The sequence below is a fragment of the Perna viridis genome, chromosome 14, assembly GCF_037379345.1.
Source record: "Perna viridis isolate PV_CMFRI_1.1 ecotype Kerala chromosome 14, ASM3737934v1, whole genome shotgun sequence".
NCBI lineage: Eukaryota > Metazoa > Mollusca > Bivalvia > Mytilida > Mytilidae > Perna > Perna viridis.
The window spans coordinates 19,260,146-19,276,320 of record NC_142458.1 but is presented as its reverse complement, the minus strand read 5'-3'; the positions used below and the strand labels follow the sequence as shown (position 1 = coordinate 19,276,320).

Sequence of the window (16,175 nt, the reverse complement as noted above, 5' to 3'; positions counted from 1 at the left end):
TAGATATGACTCAAAATAAGTATATTTTCACTTATTTATTATTCATTTCTACTGCACTGCTTTAACTACTGATTTTACCAATTTTGCCAAGTGAAAATCATATGGTGCCTGTTTATATTCTAGTATACCTGAAATGACTTACTGTAATAGAATTGTGAGGTTAAGGCCGTTATAAAACCATGTTCCACTATATTAATCGGAAATGCTTGCACCAAGACCAGATTATTAAGCTGGTTTCAAACTTTCTAGTTTTCAACTTGATATTGCCCTTTGTTACAAGGATCTTCTTTATAACTCCACTAAAGACTGAGAGCATTGACAAGATGCACTTGTAGGGTAGGCGTGCTATATTTTCTTGGAACACTCGACGAGCTGTTCATAAAATGCAAATTCACATAAAACAACAGACGTCTAGTGATTACAAGGTAAATGAATCACATATTTTCACCATGTATCTTAACTAAACAATAGAAGTTTTGCACACGGAGTTATCCCGTTGTTATTATTTGGGGGCTTTTTATATGTTCTCCGCTTTGACAGAGTGGTTACGAAAGTATGCTTAACAGTAAGACTATTTGATGTAATGGGTGCCGCTAGGGGAGTAGGAGTTGCTTACCCTTCCGGAGCGGAGCACAAGATGTCACTACCAGTTTTTGTGGGAGTGTATATTGCTGGTCTTTTAATTTTTTTAATGTGATGTAATCTTTTACTTATAACCAGTATTTTTATACCTTATTATGGTATATTGCTACACTGTTTTTGGAGATCAACTCTGTTGTTTGTCTTCACGTTTAGCCAACGTACTTGGATTTTGATGTATCTTATCATGATTTGACCTAGTAGTTATGTTGTCTATAATCATACATTACAAAATGAATGTGCGCGGTATAATTATGATGATGTATCCGCTAGTAGATGTGGACTATTATGTCTTCCATGGATGTAATCACTATAAATGATCCCTCACTTAGCTTAAAACTTAAAAAACATTTTCTGCAGTTAGCAATTCTCCCGTGTATATATGTTTATACTGTTGTTTTGTTTAAGACAGTCAGCGCCATTTTTATTTTTTTTGAAGAAACTTCTGAAAGATGTTTTGCTTTACCACGACAGATGAATTCTGCCTTCACCGGGAAAAAAATTAAAGGTAAAATACGAAAAAGACGTGCACATTACAAAAGACGTCAATACACAATTTAATCAGAAAAGCCAAACCGAACACGAAACTCAGAGAAGTATAGATCCCATTTAAAACCACTAGTTGGGTATAACTTGTGCGTACATGGATATAAAGTATACTATAAAAAATCATTTGAGTCCTTTTCTTTCAAGACTTTAAACTCAAAATTTGCATTAAATAAAACAACAACTACTCCTGCATTAGAATGAAATATGAAAAATATCATTCATACCCTCACATTGATATAACAGTAGATTGTATATCTTCAGTAAAATGTGTAATTTATAGACAACAAATATTACGTTTTTTTTAGTATAATCATATTAAATACATCTTCTCAGAATATTCAAACCACACAATTATTCATTGATAAATAAAGATGTAAACAAACAATATTGAAGTATAAATACCAGTACAAACTTTCAAATGCAAATACATGTATGTGTCAATAATCCTAATTAATATCTGGAATTGTAACAGGATACACATGTGAAAAGTATGAAAGTAAGAAGATATAGGGAAAAGAATAATGGAAACATATTTTAAGCGCCATAATGGCCAAAACAATTGTAGCATAATTTAAACTGTAAGGCAACTGTACTCTCAGTTATGCAGTCTCTATTATACTATTGAAATACATACAATGAAGCAAGATATATGCAAATATTAATTGATAAATCTAAATACACATACTATTAAGTAATTAACTTTGGTGTTTACAACATGAAAATATTATTTTGTTTATCATTGTATTTTAACTACGTTTCAAATCTTACTTTCCTGATGAAGTCTTGTGTATACATCATCATATAGTCGATAGTTGAGAACCATCTCCAGTTCTGCCATATACTTTCAAATTTGGCTGTGAAGCTATTGTTCTGTGTTGGAGTCAATAAACCATACATTTATTTCTTCTTTCAAAAAAGTCCTTCCAATTAATTCAGCTAGATGGTCAAACTCAATGTTCTGTCTGTGTGTACTGTCGTTGGGCTTGAGTATGCATTCTGATAAGCTCAGTACTGACACCCTCTTACTTTTTGGTGCCTTTACATGTCCATCTGATATGTACTTGAAGGAAACAGAAATCAAATATATAACGCAGGCATACTTTGCCTGTAATTTCAGTCAGCCACATCCAACAGGGAAACTATACATTCTGAGATTTTTAAAAATTCTTTGCTTTACAATACATCCTCTAACGAATTGAAAAGTCACATCCTGAATTGTCACATCGAACCACTTAGGCCACTCTTTATAAAATCAAACTTGAAAGGCAAAAATGAGTTACAAGTTATATATATTTGGCATGTATGGATAGTCTTGTAGTGTTACAAATATCTGAATTGAGTTTTATTGAACTTTCCGATCAAATAATACCAAAGTATTTTAGATATCTCATTTTACTTAAGAAAATATGACCTTAATGTCGTTGGTGTTTTGTTTGCTTTGCCTTTGTTTTGTTTTGAGGAAGGGGCTTTGTAATCTGCCATCCAAGTGGTCCGTGATATAGTATTTCTTCAGCAATATAAATTTTCAAAACTTCAACTACTCTTAAATTCTGTGTTTGACACGAAAAATGTTCGCAGTCATTTTAGTTACACTACTGTCATTCGGTTTTATTTTACGTAATAATTGTCCACTCTTGTACAGATTGGAATAAGTTCTTAGATATCCAATGACCCGTTTTATTGAAGAATAATCAAGGAAACGAATATTCAAGCGAAAATTAAAAGAATATAAACGTAGTATAAAGATTAGACAGGAAAAACTGACACACATGAAATAGCAAAAACAAACAAAAACAACAATAACAACAATAAACACGTACCAGTAAACAAAATTTAGAATTGAAATTTGTTAAGCTATCACTACTCAAATTAATTTCATTTACTGTAAGAGACGTTTACATGGTGCATTAATCTCCGATTATATTGTAAACTGCAGAAAATCTATTCCAAAGAATGCGAAAATCAATGTGTTATTCTTATTTGAACACATGTTGTTCTAATGCACAGAAGTTGGTTGGAATGATAAATAGAGATCTGATCATCCGTATCAACCTACTAAAACCATAGTAATTAAACTGTCTTATATCAGGAGCTGGATTAATACTCGTTTTGTTTGTATTTGATTAGAGTTGTACGACTGACTCTTTTTGGGTGTAATATTATGAAAATTGCAAGTGCAGTAACTGTATATTGATCTATGTTGAAGATTCTCAATAACTTAAACATGGCTGACCTAAAATTCTCCAAAGTCGACAAAAAACCCATTTATTTGTTTTTGTATCAGAGGTTGAAGTTTCAACTGACGTAATTTTATTTTTTTACTATGACTATCATTTACATAATTTACGTCGGAGAATGGACTTGTTAAGGTGCTGTTTAGACCAGTTGCATTCACTTTCGCAAAAGGGTAAAATGATGATACGAGTTTGGCTGAGCCGTTCCTTCTCTTGCGGCTGTTCCTGATACCTATAAAGATAGTATGAAAGAGGTGTACCAATTTTAGGTCCAACAATTACGTATAAGTGTAGCGTACCCATTGGAAAAGACTTTCTGGCACATTTTTATGATACGGGTGAATTGATTATTGACAAACTCTTACTACAGATTGCGTAAATTTGTCGTAAAACACATTGTTCCAATTCAACTTGCAATGACTTGAATGGTCATTTAGAGGAATTTTAAGATCTGACGACCGGAAATAAAGGCAACAGGAAAGGTAGTTTTAAAATTATATTTGTCAAAATTGTCACAAAGAAAAGAAATGGAAAACCAAACTAAATCAACAATTTTAACATACGTGACATCAACTGTTTGTTCATGAATAAACACACATTATTAAGCATATTCTGCAATATTTTCTTGATTTGACCATCTCCGATGCCAACGATGAAAAAAAGCATAAACATTTTCGCAGAGTGCATCAATTAAAACAAATCCTTAAAGCTAGTAATGCACGTTTACATTTACAGTTTATAACAGGCCTTTATACAACAAAAATATTGATATTGTTAAAATTATTTCATATATCATTGGATATGTATTCTTTTTAAAGTGGTACGGTTTAACAATTTCTTAAGGATCATCCTTCAGATTGTTTTTGTTGAACAGAAATTAAAGTGGAAAGGAAAATGTATAAACGAGACAACAATTCAACAAGACTTGGAAAATTTACCTTTTTCTTTCCAATTAAAAGGTAAAGTTATCATCGATTTCTACTTCTATATTATATTCCTTTTTTAACACGTGAACAACATGGTTAAGGTTCTGTCTTTTATCATTTGTACAAAGGGTTTTTTTGCGTCGAAAAAAGTAAAATTCATTGTTTCCGGCATCATGATAGACAGCTCCTCCTCCACTTTCCCGACGTGCAAGATTGATTCCTGTTTCTTCCAAACTCCATACGCCACATTCGTCAAAAGGATTTTGTCTCCTCCCAATCACAACAGATGGCTTTTTTTTTCCATATCATCAGAAGAGGCTTTTCTAGAGTTGCCTTTTCGTGGAACCATTTTTCTAAGGCTAGATTCTTGAAAACATCATCTGAAATGGATAAAATAACTCTTTTGGATTTTATATTATATAAAAATTGATCGTAAATAATGACGTCACAACAAAAATAGCATTGTGACGTCATGATTTACTATCAATTTCACACTGACGACTTTTTGTGAAACCGACGCCTGGAGAATTGATATACAGTTCTATCTGAAGAAAAATGTCATATTCCTTATTACAAATTACATGTTCAGAACTTTATCTCTGAGTTACATTTTAGATAACAGTACAAGATGAAAAGACAAGAAAAACTGACATTTTATTACATTGTTTGATTTCTATAATATTCATGAAATTCCAACATTTCCTGGAAATTATCATAAAGATGAATGTATCCTGTATATCAGTATTATCAGGGATGTTAGCTTTTGTGCCTGAGGTACAAGTTTTATCTACAATTTTAACAAAGCTTTCCCTCATTTTTGTAGGTCACCAAGCATCAACATTACTGAAGAAGAATAGAAAAAATATATGCATATGCATTATTATGCTGTCAATATATATATTGAATGGCTAGTTTGGAAATGTTTCACGTATTCTACAGATCTATAAACGATTTTGTATCTGTCTAAAAAGTAATGTGATATCCAATGGTATTTAAAATTTCACGCAGACAGACAGAATACATGCATGAAGATATTTGACAATATTCAAATCGTTTCACACTATACATAAGATAAGTATTGCAATACATGATTTTTCAACAAAAAAACATTTGCCACTGAAAGTCAATATTTATATAGAACTGGGAAAATGTAATAGACATTTAGAATGCATGATACGTTAACATATTGATGCTTGGTCAAATTTTGCTGAAGTTTACACTGGCACCGAATATTTTTGTTATAGTATTTAAATATCAATATTTCACAAAATAGTAATATTGTTAATGATTTGTGTCAAATTAAGGATTAATTATAACTTATGTTTTCAGCTTTCAATTATCTTATTGTTTCTAATATATTCGACCTTAAGTATACTACCATTATTTAAGGGCATCGTTCAAAAGGTCAAACGGTTCAACTAATATTTTGATCACTTCTAGTTCAACAAATTAACCATATCATTGAATGAAAGCATGTTATCGGTATCTTTAAAAAATATTGCGTGCATTCACTGGCATCATCACTTGATTATTGATCGGATAACTGTTGGGGTATTTTGTTGTTACTCTTATTTAAATGTTAGGATTCGTCGAAAGCTTTATTTTTCTTTCTTGTTTCCAATAAGGGTTTCTTTTGTGTGGTTTTATTGGAAAATTTCCGGAGTTATAATATAATATGAGTTTAGGCTTTGCCTATAAGAGACGGATATATTTTTGTTTTCAAATATTATTACATTTTACGGATTGTTGTTCCATTGCAGATGCCTCGACCAACCGGAAAATGCGAAACCCCTTATAACACACGTTATGTATCACTTCCGACAGAACGATTTTGATCCTTCGTATTTCAGGGTATCTACATACATGTATATATGGCATCACTGATGCTCCGTCATTTTTACCTATACATGTACGTAAACTTACATACTTGATATATGGAAACTTGTATTTATTTAACAATTTGTGCAATCGTTCAACACTGACGGCTTTTGCAAAATATATATGGATGAGGGATAGAAAGAAAGAGATTTAAAGTATAATCCATTGAATTAAAACAGCAATTCAACATAAATGCAATATATATACATGTAAGACATGCAACACGAGCAAAAAGAGGAGATATCAATGATAAACAAGTCATAATGTGTATCTACATTCGCAATTTAATGGACTTCAACCTCATCATCTTATATTATATACATTATTTTATTCATCAATAACATTAGAACCAAATACATAGGAAAGTCATAATCAATCAAACTGATTGTATGTAAAAAAGTACTCAAAACTACAACTATCGAAATACTTATCAATTGTATGTCTTTCATTCAAACACAATACAAGATTTCTCCAATCAAGAGTTTGCAAAGACAGTATGCCTCTTTTTCTGATACGCCTTGTACAATTGAGTTTTTTTTTCATATCAAGATCCAAATGAAAGAAATGTATGACATTCCTCAACATAAAACATGTCAAATACAGGATTCGGTAAGGAGGAAACTTTTACACAGATCCTTTTTATCAATAAAATTATTCTTATCAAAAATAAAAATTATTTTTGGTCACTTTTTCAGTGTAAAATGGTATCATTTAAGTTTAAAGCCTTCTTATACCAATATGAATATATATATTTAAGTTATGCATTGAAACTAATCTCATTTTAAACTTACTTTATTCCGCTGGTTCACCCATGTATATTATTTCTTGCTTACTACTTCATTACTTTTGGCCTTGAGCATTTTTTCTAAAATTTTCTTTCATGTTGAACTTCCAATTTGTGTGGTTGTATTGATGCTGATGAGATGTAAATCCTTGAAACGCGTGTACAGTACATCGAAATTTGCAATTTCTATATGATTGGCATTTTGTATAACAAACCCACAGAGTATATGCCACTGCTGTTATTAGCCAGCCTAGAAGTCAGACTTGCCTGACACTGAGGGTATATCAATATTTTTGTCGATATATGCAGAAGCAAAAAATTCTAGATTACTGAAAGAATGTATCCCTTGTATAACGCATGGTAGAATCTATTGGTGCTTGATGTTGCTTTTTTTTCTATAATCTAGTAATTAGTACTTCGATTCTTGTGTACATGTTTTGTTACTTGAATGTTTTTAATTGTTTGATTCAAATACATGTGATGAAGGTTATTCCTCGACACATGTATACAGCATACCAAAATGTCTAATATTGTCATGATTTGTATTTTGTATTTTTATGACAAAATGCATCAACATTATTTACATAACTTATGTCTAAAACTCTGATGACATATATATTTTGTGAAAATTACACTGCATCCTTCTTTATTACATGCACTAGGAAAACATTAAATTTCTTATCGTCAATAATGTTTTCGTGTATTTTCACAAATACAGACTGACGGGACGAGTGTGTTTTTAAACACAATTCTCATGAGAAATCTTTAAATGAGCGGAGACGCTTTAAAACCCGACAACAAGAGAATGACAATGTGTTAAATTCAATAAAGCATGAGCACGGTGACTCACTTAAATCATATCATTTATTTGTATCATTTCTTCTTATTTGGCATAATAAATGAACTGATTATGTTTACCGTAAAACTCTTAAGAGTAATGATCTTAGCACTATACAATTTAACCTTGTTTCAAATTACAGACGATTTTTTGCTAACATAAAAATGTTTCCTATATCTTATAAAAGTTTTCACAAGTATATGATAGAGCAATGTGTTCCTTAAATGTAATGATATTTTCTTGATTTTTTGCATGGTTACTAAAGCTATACTATGTATGTTCTAAATAACGACAAGTACATATACATGTACCACCAGCGTAACTGAGACAGATCTTTGTGTGCTTTGTGCAATTTGGGCAATTTGAAGCTTGGAAGTTTTCTTTATTAGAACTAGGATTTGTATTTAAACAATTACCGTTAAAGGGTATTTGATAAACGCAATATTAATTAAAAAAAAACAATGCTGCTTTTAAGAAATACCTTTGTTTTTCACCATACAGAATAGGCCGTATCCAATTACAACAGCAAGCCTGTTTTTATCTTGTTCGATTTTTGTTACTTTGTTGTATAACCAGTCTTCAAAGCCCAGATTTGTGTAAATAGCATTAGATGTAGAACCCACCACTCTATTTGAAGATATACTGAATGGTGTAATGACACTAGAAACACATCGTTCTTACAGAAGCAAAGTCTATGTAAAACCTTGATGGAGTACACTCATTGTTTGATTTCCTGACAATGAATAAAGATTTGTATTATTATTTGTATAAAGACACAAACCTACTAGTTCGAAAATTCAAGTAAGAAACACAGGTTTCAGAAAAATGTGGAAAATTTGGTTTCGTTCATTTTCTTGTCAACTTTTGTGGTTGATGGATAAAATCTTTCTTGGGTAATCGGTAAGGACGTAAAACAAAAGCTGCCATATGTTTTGTATTTCCGGTAAAGAAATCTCTAAACGAAAAATTTTGCTCAAATTATGACAGTAAAAAATGTCGAGCACTTCTTATAACTTGGTGGAGCAATGAATCACGCAGAAAAAACAAATGCAGACAAATGAAGCAGGCGGCTAGAATATGCAAGAACATAAATGCCTAGCATAAATTAAAATCAATATAATACAGTAGCCAAATCGAAGAAAAAAGATCCAATGCTTTGGTATTTTGAAGTGAAACCTCGAATAGACAAAAATAATATCTTAGTCTCCTCCATCCACAGGTCTTGTATCACCGTAAAATATACTGACCAGAACAGATCTTAAATACTGAAGCAATAAAGTGTAGGACAAGAAAAGATTAGTACTGCGGAAAAAAAGAAAATGTAAGTGGATTGGATGGGTTTCTCATGTAAAAGATTTAAGATGAATGTTGATATAGCTGTCTATGGTCAAGCCAATTAACACCAATTATTGACGCTATAAAAATATACTAAAATATAAGCCAGCATTGATTGATTTTAAATATTGCGTTTATGAAGAGATTTTTGTTTGCATTTGAATTTGTCTTATAAGTGTTTTGATAATTATTTTTTAATCCACCCCTACGTACTGAAAAATCTACAAAACTGACTTTGAATAAGATTATCGAAGAACGAACTCAATGAAGCAAGAGCATTGCTTTTTTAATCGTACGGCCGCGTCTAACCTTAGGCTTTGTTTGATACTAAAACAAAGCGACTAAATAAATTTACTTTTGAAATAATTGCTTCAATGATCCACTTTGGATACTCAATATCTGCGACTTTAAATAAAAAAAGGAAAATAAAAAAAAATCATTTTTTACATTCTTTATATAAAATATAGAATATACTTTGTGACAGTTGATAGTTAAATTATTGAGCATATGTTTTGAATTAAAAAGATATTAAATTTTGGAAGTGGTTTGAATTTTGATTTTGAAACTAACGTGTTGTAGTGTCAACAACTTAGATAAGTGACAGTGTAATTGTGCCTAAAATACTATATGTGCGTTTAGGAAATACATTTCATAGACAAACAGAAAAAAAAATTAACAAGAAGGTAACAAGATAGTTTCTCTTTTTATAGTATTACAAAACCAGTAATAGATCGTTGCCTTTGTTTACAGAAATATTAGGTGTTTTTTTTTAAATTTAACTATCTCAAAGTAATTCGTTGAGCATTGTGATAAGTTTTAAATCAAGGAAGTAATCCATATGAATAGCGCTATGTGCTGAAGCGTTTCTTATGGGATAAAATGTAATAAGTACATATACGAAATCCTTCAAAATTAATAAATTACATTTTAATTGACCAAACTGATGTAAACACTATCATCCTTTAAGCAAGTAATAAGACGGTAACAGAGATTAAACGGAAGTCAATGTTTTGTTTTTATTTTTACGTATTTGAAGTATCCCTCTGCTGACGCTTCAGTTTTTTGCCGGTATTGTGTATATGCCAAGAATGAACAGAAGCTTTTGAATAAAGCATAAAGGCTGTTCAGAGTAACTTACACTATTTGATTGCAATTCAACACCCAAATAGTGTGCATCCCTTGGCAAATTAAAAAACATATATCATTATAAGCTTAAACTCATATTAAGGAGGAGAGCTAAGAATTATATCTTACTTAGGATCAATTTCTAATTATGATACCTCTTACGGTGCTGTAAATAGAAAAAAATGAATTTAAGTTTCTTACCGTCAACGAAACCTTTTATCCTGTTGTTTGACAAGAAGTAACAGAATTCGTGAAAAAACAGATAGAGAAAAAAAATACGTTAACAATTGAATAAAAGACCATGAAATTGTCAATGATATATGACTTGATAGTGTTTTAAATCTAAATTTACCAATGCACCCATATTGTATAAGTTTTCCTATTCAGAGAAAAGTGTAAATTCTCGAATTTTTTATCGTTATAAATAGCCAAATAAATAAATTTTACATGTGCCAAATTCAACAATCATAGTAATGATATTGTCTTTTAATTAGCGAATTTGTCAAATATGTATATAAAAACAGCATTATGTATCATAACCACTACTGACAAAATATTTTGTTGTTCATGGTTTGCGCTCCATATTATTGGATTAAAAAAAACTACCCCTATTTTTCTCATTCTTGTACAAATTCTTTAACAAAATGTGTAAAAGTAGAGTTTTGTGCCCTCCCTGTGACTAAATTATGACACAGCTTGTACTTCTGTATATTAGAATTCAAATTGTATTTTAACTTTGAAATGGTCAAATGGGATATTTCAAATGGTAAGTTGAAATTTCGGCAAAATATTAGGCCTGAAACTAGTGTGAGTCAATTTACCCCTTTATTTACAATGATTTCAGTTTTTAAAAATTGAACATGTTTTTGAACATATTTCGTAAACTTTGACAGAATTATGACAGATCTTGGACTGCTCCTATTTGTTTCTCACTCACATTATAGGAACCTAAAAAGGAAGTCATTAAACCATTCAGAAGAACCATTCAGGGAGTAAGAATCGTTGGGGTGGTTTATTAGTATCACCTTGTTCGTCTGTCATTTGGCCTGAATTTGGTATTCAGACCCAATGGAATGATTAGCATCAAATTTGGTATAAGGCTTTTTTTATAGATAGGGCACATGTTAGTTGCTGTCCTGATCCGTATGGTTAAGCCATTTGTTATATATGGAGTGAAATGGAAAGTTTTCGTCAGATGCATCTTAGCTATCACTAAACGTATACAACAGTAAAGTATGGACATGCGTTGTAATATATTTTAGTGGCTGTCCAATATAATTTTTTTGTTTCGTTGAACTTGTATGAGCTGGCATAAGTGAGCTCAACAACACGTGCAAATTTATGTTCTAACAACTAAAGATTACTCAACTATGACAGGATAACTAAAAAGTGTTTGATCCTAAAATGTAAATAGCTTTCAAAAAGGGATTATGTATACATGTAATAGCTAGAAAGAGGGGTTTTAGATCATTGTATATCGTATCATTTTGGCATACAAGACGTCAAAACGATAACACTAAAAAACTTGTTTAAACGGATGCAAGAGGGACCAAGAGTCTAGCGGAAATTAAAAGATACACAATGAAGAATGAACAATAACCACATTAATACAAAACATGCAACAAAAGTTCATCATGATCATCGACCAGGTGCTCCGGTAAGGTAAAATAAGGAATGAAAACTCTGAACATCATACGCCACGTAAATGGTACAAGCAAAATTAGCGTACTAAAGGAAAACACTATGCAATAGTGTAAAGGAATACTCAAAAGGAGGAAATGTCATATGACAAACGGCAATATCAGAAGGCACTGATCCTGGCCTATTACATGCATTTTGTTGTTTCAAAAACATATTGAAGTTTGAAAGTTATTTTTTATTTCGTTAAAAGCTAATGCAATACATTTGATGTCTATGGATTACCAGCCTAATTAGGATTTTTTTTGAAAGGATATATCATATGTGTTAAGTATTATTTTCCACCAACTCAAATTGTAGTGGGTTCACAGAAGTAGCTTGCAATTCTGAAAAAGACAAACTTGCCCATTGAAATATTTGTATGATAATTGTAAGTGATTACAGGTAATAATTATTGAAGTAATTTGAATACTTACTTAGTCATCATATTCTTTTATTTTGTATTAAATATAAGTATCAGAACATCTAGATACAACTATCAATTTCTTCCAATACGCATTGTGATTTCTAAATACAAATATATCATTTATCATGTCTAGAGTTGAATAGCCAAATTTATCAGCTTAATTATCAATCGTTGTCAAATTATTACAAAGTTAACACATACGTCCAGTAACAATCAGCCTAGCACTAGCATTTTGACTGGTGCCCGCAGCATTAGAGGCCTCACATCTATAAAATGCATCGTCACTCTGGGCAATATTTGTAATGGTAAGCTGTGTTTTGGTGGCACTCTCCAATTCTGAGTATTTCTGACTATTGATTCCTCTTTGAATGGTTTCAACATTGTTTTGTCCTGGAATTTTATCCGTTTCAAAGTGGTTGCCTGTGGGCTCCAAGGGATTTGACATTGGAAGACAAAAGTAGTTGGTTCTCCTCCAAGTACAGCCTGACCTTCTGCTGTGTTGACTTGTAAGTTCAAGTTCTCTGTAAAGGATGGGGACATACTTAAAATCAGAACAATGTCATAAAAAAATGTTTTTCCGAACAAAGTAGTCTGCAAAACGTTTTATATCCAATGTTTATTATCAGATAGAAAATAATAGCAGTGATAAGACCTACACTGCTACCACTCTCTCCAAAGAAGAGATTGTGGAAAACCATAAATCTCCGCTATCCTCTTTTGGTCTCTCTATCAAGAACGATGATTGTGATTTACCGTCTATGTACTGGGTTTCTAAACTTCACAAGAATCCATACAAACAACGTTTCATAGCTGGATCTGCAGAATGCACCACCAAACCTCTTTCAAAACTTTTAACTTCTATACTCACAACTGTCAAAGAGAGTCTACAGTCCTACCACATTACTTGTTACTCCCGTAGTGGTATTAATTCAATGTGGATCCTGAAAAATTCAAAAGATCTTTTGGAGACAATCAGTTCAAGACTATTATCTGAATATAATAGCATTAAAACATATGATTTTTCAACACTGTATACTTCTATTCCCCATACTCAGTTAAAATCACGATTTAAAACATTATACATCGTTGTTTTTCCAAAAGGAGATGGTACTCCTAGATACAAATATATCGTTCTTGGTAGAGATTCCTCATACTTTGTAAGAAATAATTCCAAATCATCTTCCAAATATACAGAGGAAGATGTTTACAAAATGCTGGAATTTGTAATCGACAACATATTTGTCCAGTGTGGTGGACGCCTTTTTCAACAAACGGTCGGCATTCCAATGGGAACAAATTGTACTCCTTTACTAGCTGACCTATTCCTTCACTCTTATGAGGCTGACTTTATAGCTGATCTGATCAGAAAGAAAGAATATTGTTTGGCTAGATCCTTCAATCTCAGTTTCCGTTATATAGATGACGTGTTATCTTTAAACAATCCTAATTTCGGGGATTTGATACATCGCACCTGCCCAAAAGAACTTGAGATAAAAAATACTACAGACACTGTGAAGTCAGCCTCATATCTTGACCTACACTTAGAAATCGATGATAAAGGAAAACTATTGACCAAACTTTACGAAAAACGTGATGACTTTTCATTCAGAATTGTCAACTTTCCTTTCATCTGTGGCAAAATCCCTTCGGCTCCTGCGTATGGAGTGTTCATATCACAACTCATACGTTATGCAGAGCTTACCGAAACTACGTAGACTTTTTGTATCGCGCTAGAACTCTAACAGATAGGCTTCTGGAACAGAATTATGTTGCTACAAGATTGAAGTCATCACTACAGATGTTTTATGGTCGTCATCATGAACTCGTGGATCGTTATGGTGTATCCATCAGCACCAAGAAAACGGATTTATTCAACGGGTCATAGTTTTCCTTTCCTCGTTTGTCAACCCCAGACTTGACTTTTTATGAACAACTCGGCGGGTGTTTCAAGAAAAGCAGAGGACACTTACCCTACCGGTGCACCTGGTCCATGCTCCCAGTTTTTAGTGGAGTCCGAGTTGCTCATTTACTTTTGTTACTTTGTATGTATGATTTTAGTTACTTTATGTTCTTTGTTGTGTATGTCTGTTTTCCATGTCTGGTCTTTGTCCTTGGATTACATTCCTTTGTTACCGCTATAACCTTGGTTCCCTTGATTACTCTTTAAGTTTAAAACGTGATTATTGGAAAATTTATATCATCCCACCCATTTACAAAAAAGATTTCAAATGAGGAAATAAGATGTAAATCAAGCACGAAAATTCAGTAAACAATTTTTTTAAAACTGCGGAAAATGTGAAAACACGTAAAATGTGTATTATGCACTAACTTACCTATGCTATTTAACCGTGTCCTTGGGACCTATTACAGTTTTCAGAAAATAACTATTTCTGCGAAATGACAATTGGAAAACCCGGAACTAATTTTAGAATTTTTGATGATATAAAATCATGGTACACTTTCCATTTTGTCAAACTTTAAATATATTTTTTTCTTGTCTGTAAATGTCTTTATGAACTGAATAATGCTTATAAAACCGGGAAGGGGTATTCAATAAATTTAAAATTAAATCTCCATGTACTTTTATATAAATAGAAATACAGAAATATTTGACACTTCAAATATTGGTCCACGTCTTACCAACAACATAAACTACTATCAATATATGGGCGTAATATCCGGTCTTCCCCGGGAACCTTAAATATCATAGTTTATGTTGCCATAAAAAAAAATGACTTCTCAAAAACATAAGTGTATATTTGATCAAAGGATTTGAGTTATATGTGTAACCTTTTTCAACTGAAAATATGTACCAGTTTAACATGCCATCAAATAACAACATATTTCAATATAAATGTAATAAAGTCTCCATTTCGTAAGTAGTATAAAAATAGGAGATGTGGTATGGTTGCCAATGAGATAATCATCCACAAAATGTCAAACACCGAAGAATTAATTTTTCACAGGTCACCACTTCTTTAATAATGGAAAAAAAAAACATTAAGCAAGCTGCAAAAAGTTCCAAAATAAATGATGTGAAACTACTCATATAAGACAAAAATCGACCTACTCTATAGAATAAAAAAACGTTAAACGAAAAACAATGAACATAAAGACAACAACAACCACTTGTCTATAGGTTCATTGCTTGGTACATGCACATACAATATTTGGCGGCGTTAAACATGTTTGTGAGCGCTCAACACTACCCCTAACATTGGACACTAATGGGGAAATACATCAATAAAACGAACTATAAAAATATGTCGAATTCGGATTTAACTAATGAGATTGATACATAATACAACAAAACTTGAACAAATACATGACAAGCAAGTGAAAATTACACTTAGGTTTCATTTCTCAAAAATTACAAGGTTTTGAAAAAATCAGGCCAAATTGGACACATCTGAAAGATTCATCATACACAGCTGATCTGACATTCAAATTTTACTCATGGAAAACTTCTCTGTTGGCAATGATCACTAATTGCTCACTAACATGACTGTAAATTTTCATTAAATATTTACACAATTAACAACCCCTGAATTGTTCATTTAAAGTGCATTTAAATGCAATCAAGGTTCTCCGCGGATAAAAATTTAACCATGGAGGAAAAGTTTACGGCACAGCTTTCGCTGACAAGGAAACATTCATGAATCAAGATATAACATTGACTAAAAAAATGTTAGGGAAGAATACACTAACTGAAATGAATATCATATTCTAACAAAAAGCCATATTTTTTTGGAATATGATATTC

At 31.8% G+C, this 16,175-nt stretch overlaps 1 protein-coding gene across 4 annotated transcripts; it reads right to left on the bottom strand.

Annotated features, from left to right (window-relative positions):
• Nucleotides 1-1,183: 1,183 nt before the first annotated feature.
• On the bottom strand, nucleotides 1,184-14,885 carry LOC148598522 (uncharacterized). 4 transcript variants are annotated; one of them, XM_088561411.1, is made up of 7 exons: nucleotides 14,746-14,885; nucleotides 12,614-12,933; nucleotides 10,510-12,332; nucleotides 8,330-8,581; nucleotides 4,361-4,728; nucleotides 3,527-3,654; nucleotides 1,184-2,248 (listed from the first exon to the last, which is right to left on the bottom strand). In XM_088561411.1, the coding sequence occupies exons 5-7, from the start codon at nucleotides 4,392-4,394 to the stop codon at nucleotides 2,051-2,053; spliced, it is 360 nt and encodes a 119-aa protein (XP_088417537.1). In that variant the 5' UTR covers nucleotides 4,395-4,728; nucleotides 8,330-8,581; nucleotides 10,510-12,332; nucleotides 12,614-12,933; nucleotides 14,746-14,885; the 3' UTR covers nucleotides 1,184-2,050. The 4 variants fall into 4 exon arrangements, with proteins under 4 accessions (XP_088417537.1, XP_088417541.1, XP_088417538.1 ...); XM_088561415.1 differs by having other exon boundaries at nucleotides 1,184-2,445; nucleotides 14,746-14,857; XM_088561412.1 differs by lacking the exon at nucleotides 8,330-8,581 and having other exon boundaries at nucleotides 14,746-14,882.
• Nucleotides 14,886-16,175: the final 1,290 nt, after the last annotated feature.

Excerpts from the sequence above, each read along its gene's own strand:
- LOC148598522 (XM_088561411.1), bottom strand. The coding sequence starts at position 4,394 with ATGATAACTTTACCTTTTAATTGGAAAGAAAAAG. Across the intron at positions 3,655-4,360 it reads TTTTAATTGGAAAGAAAAAG|GTATCAGGAACAGCCGCAAG; the intron begins GTAAATTTTCCA and ends CTATCTTTATAG. Across the intron at positions 2,249-3,526 it reads CATTCTCCGACGTAAATTAT|TACATATCAGATGGACATGT; the intron begins GTAAATGATAGT and ends GTTTCCTTCAAG.